The sequence below is a fragment of the Cebus imitator genome, unplaced genomic scaffold (genome assembly GCF_001604975.1).
Source record: "Cebus imitator isolate Cc_AM_T3 unplaced genomic scaffold, Cebus_imitator-1.0 Scaffold15, whole genome shotgun sequence".
Lineage (NCBI taxonomy): Eukaryota > Metazoa > Chordata > Mammalia > Primates > Cebidae > Cebus > Cebus imitator.
The window spans coordinates 7,075,052-7,083,059 of NW_016107330.1; the positions used below are offsets into that span (position 1 = coordinate 7,075,052).

General features: G+C 48.4%; 1 protein-coding gene across 1 annotated transcript in view; it reads right to left on the bottom strand.

The window, feature by feature from the left end:
- SPATA21 (spermatogenesis associated 21) overlaps window positions 1-8,008 on the bottom strand; it is a 50,939-nt gene that overhangs the window by 886 nt on the left and 42,045 nt on the right. Inside the window, exon 11 of the mRNA XM_037730126.1 lies at window positions 875-1,050. Coding sequence (XP_037586054.1) covers window positions 875-1,050 — 176 coding nt within the window. The remainder of the gene's footprint in view (window positions 1-874; window positions 1,051-8,008) is intronic.

The following is an 8,008-nucleotide window of genomic DNA, read 5'->3' on the forward strand; positions in this document are numbered from 1 at the left end:
TGCTTCAGAGCACACCCAGCCTTGGGAGGCAGGCAGATTGATTCCGGTGGAATCCTGACTTTGCTACATAATGAACTGGGTGGTTTGGGGCAAGTCACTTAACCTCTTTGAGCTCTCTGGTGCCTCTGGAGGTGATAGTGGTACCCACCTCACAAGAGTTGATGAGCTTAAAGGTGTAACATATGCAAGCACTCAGTGCTGCACACAGAATAAGGGCTGGTAAGAGCTTAACAAGGAGCAGATGTCTGTGTGCTGGGTGCTGGCAAAATCTAGTAGGCATGCTCTAGAATGACTGCAAAACTCCTATCCTGTTACTTGGCATACAATAGGAGTCTGATAAATGGTACCTGGGCAAGGGAGGCAGGCTTAGCCAGTGGAAGAAGCATAGATTTTGGGGTCAGACCTGGATATAAACTCCCCTTTCCAGAACATACTAGGTAGGGGCATTGGGCAAGCTGCTTAACTTTATCAGATTCATTTTTCTAATCTGTAAAATGGAGGAAATACATGATTACGAGGATGAAATTCTAGAGCATCTGCAAAGGGCCTAGCACAGTGGGGCACTCAGTAACCAGTAAGCTGGGATTGCCAATATCTACAGCTGTTCCTATGTCAGTCCTGGCTCATGGGACCAACCTGAGCTCAGGCTAAGGCAGGAGGGGAGCAGTCCAATGCAGGAGGCCATTGTCAGGCCTGGATATAAAATAGTGATTATCAGCCTGTTTTCTGATGTATGCATAAGCCCAAAGTGGGAAACTGGCCTCTCAGCTCCCTGGGTCTGGCTGCCTAAGGAACCCAGGTAAGTAAGCAGGCCAGATGGGCAAGAGAGCAGAGCCCTAACGCCAGCCCAGCCCCCCCTGCCCAGGGCCCTCACCATAGTTCTGCTGCTTCAGCCGGCTCAGGATACTGAGGACCTTTCGTTCTGGGACTTCTGAGCTCTCTTCCTGCTGGGGGTTGTAGGGAATCTTCTTCCGCAGCCGCAGCCGGTGTATGGCCGCTTCCATTTCTTGGGCCTTGCAGGTGCCTGCCTTCAGCTTTTTCTGGTAGTAGCTGGGGAGGCAGTGCCCACCCATCTCAGCCTGGCTGTGTTTAATTCACCCTCCTCCTCAGCCCCTCTCTAGCCAGCTCTGGAGCAGGAACACAAGCCTAGCAGTCAGGAAACCTGGATTCTAGTCCCAGCTCAGCCCTTACCTTTCTGTGAACGTGAGCAAGTCACTGCCCTGCTCTGGGCCTCTGTGGCCCTGTGTAAAATGGAGGGAAGTGGTTCTCTCTACCCTGTCAATGCAAATGACTTGGATTCTCTGAGCTTCAAGTTTCCATTGGGTAAAACAGATCAAACAGTCCATGTGCCATAGGTTTAAATAATAAGGATTAATTAACAAGGCCCACCAAGCATGCAGCATGGTGTCTGGCACACAGAAAATGCTTTGTACATGTTACCTGTTATTTTTGGGGGGCGTGGCAGGGAGACAGAGTCTCACTCTGTTGCCCAAACAGGAGTGCAGTGGTGTGAACATGGCCTCACTACAATCTCGAACTCCTGGGCTCAACTGATCCTTCCACGTCAGCCTCTCAAGTAATTGGGACCTCCACCACCATGTCCAGCTATTTTTTAAAAAATTTTGTGTAGAGATGTGGTCTCACTCTGTCACCCAGGCTGGTCACAAACTCCTGGCCTCAAGCCATCCTTCCACCTTGGCCTTCCAAAGTGTTGGGATTACAGTTGTAAGCCATTGCATGCGGCCATTCCCTATGATTTTATCACTGATATATTTACTTAGATGTGCAAGTACTTTGTAAATCATCTGTGCAGTTACTCCTGCTCATCTTCCAGATTTCAGGTTAAGGACCCTCTGCTCCAGAAAGTCTTCTCTGTCCTGTCCTCCACACCCCCACCCCACAGGGTAGCTAGGCTCCTGCTGGAGGCCCCCTGGAACCTGTAGTTACCCAATTACAGCCCACAACCCACTTGATTTTCTTTTTTTTTTTTTTCTGAGGGAGTTTCACTCTGTCGCCCAGGCTAGAGTGCAGTGGCGCGATCTCGGGGCTAACTGCAACCTCCACCTCCCTGGCTCAAGCAATTCCCCTGCCTCAGCCTCCCAAGTAGCTGGGATAACAGATGCATGCCACCACACCTTGCTAATTTTTTTGTATTTTTAGTAGAGACGGAGTTTTACCCTGTTGGCCAGACTGGTCTCAAACTCCTGACCTCAGGCAATCCGCCTGCCTCAGCCTCCTAAAGTGCTGGGATTACAGGCGTGAACTACCATGCCCAGCCCCCACTTGAGTTTCTTAGCTCACTACTTGCCTTTCCCCCCACTAGACTGCAACGGCATTCAGTAAATATTTACTGAATGCTCACTGTGTCCTGACTACTCTTCTGAGTGACGAAAAGAGCATTGAAGGAGACATCCACACAGGGCCCCTGTATCGTAGTCTCAGCGGCACTTCTTAACTCCAGCCAGCTACTAACACCTTGGACCAAGGGTGCCACAGTGGCCGCTTACACACAGGCTTCAACTAGCTTTGCACAGAGACAACCCTACAGGTCTCACCTCAGCCTCAGTCTCACCTGAGCCTCTTGCTTCCTGTCCCAGGGATTCTCTGACACGTGCAACCCGGAGTGCAGGGGAGTTAAGCACCTGTCGGGGCCACCTTTGCCAAAGGAGCTAGTGGATGAGCTATACAGGCTTTTCTCTTTCTTCTGGCAGTTCTGAGCTGCCATTCTTTTTCTTCTGAGACAGAGTTTTGCTCTTGTTGCCCAGGCTGGAGTGCAGTGGCACAATCTCAGCTCACTGCAACCTCTCCCTCCTGGGTTCAAGCAATTCTCCTGCCTCAGCCTCCCGAGTAGCTGGGATTACAGGCATGTGCCACTAAGCCCAGATAGTTTTTGGTATTTTTAGTAGAGATGGGGTTTTACCATGTTGACCAGGCTGGTCTCGAACTCCTGACCTCAGGTGATCCACCTGCCTCAGCCTCCCAAAATGCTGGGATTACAGGTGTGAGCCACCACACCCAGCCCTGAGCTGCCATTTTTAGTCTCCTCAGAAGATCCTGGGAGGTGTTTGACTCAGTAACACATCCTTGTTGGCTTCTCCTCCTTCATGGTTCACACCCCTTCCCTTATTCCTCTTTCCTGGAATCATTTATCACATCAACTACCTGGACACAGACCTACTGGCAGAGTCAGACTGTAAACAAGTAAATAAAAATACAGGCCAGGCATGGTAGGGCTGATGCTTGTAATCCCAGCACTTTGGGAGACCAAGGTAGGAGGATCACTTAAGCCCAGGAGTTTGAGACCAGCCTAGGCAACAGAGTGAGACACCTCTATAAAAAAAAAATTTTTTTTTTAATTAAGACAGGGTTTCACCATGTTGGTCAGGCTGGTCTTGAACTCCCAACCTCAGGTGATCCGCCCGCCTTGGCCTCCAAAGTGCTCGAATTACAGGTGTAAGCTACCACGCCCGGCCTACAAAAAATTTAAAAATTAGCTGGGCATGGTGACATGTGTCCCAGCTACTCAAGAGGCTGACACAAGAGGATTGCTTGAGCAGGGAAATCAAGGCTGCAGCGAGCTGTCATCATGCCACTGCACTGCAGCCTGGGCGATGACAGAGCAAGATCCTGTCTCAAATGCCATGTTAGGAGTGCCGGGTGCCCTGAGGAAAAGTAGAAGGGTAGGAGGTAGCGATAAGGGGCTCCTTTGCTCAAAGTGGTAAGCAAAGGTCCCAGAGGTGACGTTTGAACAGGATGAGGGAGGAAACAAACAGAATGGGTATCTGGAGAAAGAGTCTTAAGGCAGAGGAGTGGCCTGTGAAAAGGCTGGGAGGTGCAGGAAAGAGCTGGAGACAGCAAGGAGACTGGAGAGTTACAAACACATTTGCAGACATAGGTCATCAACATTACCTCCCACGCATCGTTTTCCAAGAAGCCACTGGAGAACATGTTCTTCCAAAATGAGAACATAAATCAAAAAAGAGAAAGATGTGATTGCAGAAAACAGGAGATCCCGGCCAGGTGCAGTGGCTCACACCTATAATCCCAGCACTTTTGGGAGGCTGAGGCAGGAGGATCACCTGAGATTAGGAGTTCGAGACCAGCCTGGCCAACATGGTAAAATCCCCCCATTTCTACTAAAAATACAAAATTAGCTGGGCATGGTGGCGCATGCCTGTAATCCCAGCTACTCGGGAGGTGGAGGCATGAGAATCACTTGAACCCAGGAGGCAAAGGCTGCAGTGAACCGGGATGGCACCACTGCACTCCAACCTGGGCAACAGAGCAAAACTCCATCTCAAAAGAAAAAGAAAGCAGGAGATAGAATGCAGGAGAGAGGCAAAGGAAAAGGAAGATGGTGAAGGGAGATCCCGCGATGACAGTGCAAATGCCATAAACCACACACAGCCAAATCTCTAAACATGAAAAATGCAGTACCTGGCCAGGTGCAGTGGCTCACGGAAAACTGGACATTTCAATCTAATAATGTGGTAACTATGAAAATAGGGTTCTCGGCCGGGCGTAGTGGCTCATGCCTGTAATCCCAGCACTTTGGGAGGCTGAAGCAGGTAGATCACAAGGACAGGAGTTTGAGGCTAGCCTGACCAATCTGGTGAAACCCCATCTCTACTAAAAATACAAAAATTAGCCTGGCATGGTGGTAGGCACCTGTAATTCCAGCTACTTAGGAGGCTGAGGCAGAAGAACCACTTGAACCCGGAGGAGGAGGTTGCAGTGAGATGAGATCGGGCGACTCTGTCTCAAAAAAAAAAAAAAGAAGAAGAAAAGATTCTCCCCCTTCCTCAGAGTTTGTTGTTTTTTGTAATTGTTTTTGTTGTTGTAGGCTGTCTCTGTGCCAAAGATCAGCCGAAGGTATAAGTCTTATAAGCCGAAACTTAAAGTCTTCTCGGGTCTTTTCTGAGCCCAACACTTTGGGATGCCGCCGCAGGATTGCTCGAACCAGTTCAAGACCAGCCTGGGCAACATGGCATTATGGCAAAACCCTGTGTCTACAAAAAATATAAGAACAACAATACCCAAAGTGAAAAATTCACTGGATGGACTAAAGATCAGATTCGGGGAAGATGGTGGGGTGGGAAGCACCGGGAATCTGCCTTCAAACCTAGACAACAATTACACTGGCAGAATCTCTCATACTGTTTTGGAACTCTGGAGACTTGCACCATCCAGGGGAAGGTTTGGATACAAATTGCAGTTAATCTTGGTCAAATTAAACTTGTAGCACAGTATCAGCTATTTGTCTTCCATTTCCAGCCCCAGGAGCGGCTTGCATGCAGCTTGCTGGAGCCAGGGTAGACAAAAAGGACTCTGTCCTCCACAATAGTGGGAATTGTGCTCTGATCACTAATGGCTGCTTCTGAAAACAAAGGTGCAAAGAGGGGCTGTTAGAACTCCCCACATTGTTGCAAGCCCTTGCCCCGTGTGTGTGTGTGTGTGTGTGTGTGTGTGTGTGTGTGTGTGTGTGTGGTAAACCGTGCTCCCTTCCAGTTGAAGTGCCTTCCAGGAAATGCAAAGGGTCGGTGCCCTTTTCACTTCATTTTTCTCTTTTCACCCTTTTCGGACACAGACATTGAAGACTAAGACATTCAGAAGCAACCATATCTATGGGGGGAAAGTAGAAAGTAACCCCAGTTCCCAGGGAAAGGCACGGGCTCAGAAAAGATCTGAGAAGACCTTAAGTGTATACTTTAGACTGCTCTTTGACACAGAGACAGCCTGCAACAACAAAAATGAATAAATAATAACAAAAAACAGCAAACTGCGAGGAAGGGGGAGAATCTTATTGTCATAGTGACCACATTATTAGATTCAAATGTCCAGTCCAGTTTTCAGCAAAAAAAACAGAAAAGCTTGGCCATTTATTTATTTATTTATTGAGATAGAGTCTTGCTCTGTCGCCCAGGCTGGAGTGCAGTGGTGCAATCTTAGCTCACTGCAACCTCTGCCTCCCGGGTTCAAGCAATTCTCCTGCCTCAACCTCCCGAGTAGCTGGGATTACAAGCACCCATCACTGCATCCAGCTAATTTTTATATTTTTAGTAGAGACAGGGTTTCACCATCTTGGCCAGGCTAGTCTTGAACTCCTGACCTCATGATCCACCCGCTTTGGCCTCCCAAAGTGCTAGGATCACAGGCATGAGCCACATTGCCCGGCTTATTTTTTTTATTTTTTTGAGATGGAGTTTTGCTCTTGTTGCCTAGGCTGGAGTGCAATGGCATGTTCTCAGCTCACCACAACCTCCGCCTCCCAGGTTCAAGCAATTCTCCTGCCTCAGCCTCCCAAGTAGCTGGAATTACAGGTGCCTGCCGTCATGTCCAGCTAATTTTTTATTTTTAGTGGAGATGGGGTTTCTCCATGTTGGTCAGGCTAGTTTTGATCTCCCGACCTCAGGTGATCCGCCTGCTGCAGCCTCCCAAAGTGCTGGGATTACAGGCATCAGCCACCGTGCCTAGCCAAGCATGGTCATTTAAAGGAAAAAAATCAACAGAAACAGTTCCCAAAAAAGACCTGACAGCAGATGTACTAGACAAAGTCTTCATAAAACAGCTGTCTTGGCCGGGCACTGTGGCTCACGCCTGTAATCCCAGCTCTTAGGGAGGCAGAGGCGGGAGGATAGCTTGAGTCCAGGAGTTTGAGACCTGCCTGGGCAGTATAGCGAGACCCTATTCTCCACAAAAAGGAAAAAAACAGCCGGGCGCGGTGGCTCAAGCCTGTAATCCCAGCACTTTGGGAGGCCAAGGCGGGTGGATCACAAGGTCAAGAGATCGAGACCATCCTGGTCAACATGGTGAAACCCCGTCTCTACTAAAAATACAAAACATTAGCTGGGCATGGTGGCGCGTGCCTGTAATCCCAGCTACTCAGGAGGCTGAGGCAGGAGAATTGCCTGAACCCAAGAGGCGGAGGTTGCGGTGAGCCGAGATCGCGCCATTGCACTCCAGCCTGGGTAACAAGAGCGAAACTCCGTCAAAAAAAAAAAAAAAAAAAAGGAAAAAAACAAAAAGACAACAACAAGAAAAAAAAAGGCAGCTGTCTTAAAGATGCTCAGAGAACTAAAGGAAGACTTTGAGAAAGTCCAGAAAACAATGTATGAACAAGATGGAAATTTACAAGAGAGATAAAAAATCCAAACAGGAAACCAAAAAGATTGTGGAGTTGAAAAGTACAATAACTGAAATGAAAGTTTCACGAGAGGGATTCAAGGTAGATTTCAGCAGGCAGAAGAACCAGTGAACTTGAAGATAGGGCAGTGGAATAATCACTCTTCAATCTGGAGTTAGAAAGTGCAATAATTGAAATGAAAATTTTACTAGCGGAATTCAAGGTAGATTTGAGCAGGGAGAAGAATCTGTGAATTTGAAGATAGGACAATGGAATAATCAAGTCTGAAGAAGAGAATGAAAAAATAATTGAAGAAGCCAGGCAAGGTGGCTCACGCCTGTAATCCCAGCACTTTGGGAGCTGAAGTGGGCGGATCACCTGAGGTCAGGAAATCAAGACCAGGCTGGCCAACATGGTGAAACCCTGTCTCTACAAAAATACAGAAATTAGCTGGGCATGATGGCAGATACCTGTAATCCCAGCTACTCCAAAGGCTGAGGCAGGAGAATCTCTGGAACCCGGAGGCAGAGGTTGCAGTGTGCCAAGATCCGTGCTGTTGCACTCCAGCCTGGGTGACACAGTGAAACTTTGTCTCAAAATACTAACAAATAATTGAAGAAAAGTGAACCCCAGAACTTGGGAGGCTGAGGTGGGCAGATCGCTTGAGGTCAGGAGTTTAAGATCAGCCTGGTCAACATGGTGAAACCCCATCTCTACTAAAATTACAAAAATTAGCCAGGTGTGGTGGTGCACCCTTATACTCCCAGCTACTCCAGAGGCTGAGGCAGGAGAATTGCTTGAACCCGGGAGGCACAGCTTGCAGTGAGCTGAGATTGCACCACTGCACTCCAGCCTGGGCAATAGAGCAAGATTCTGTCTCAAAAA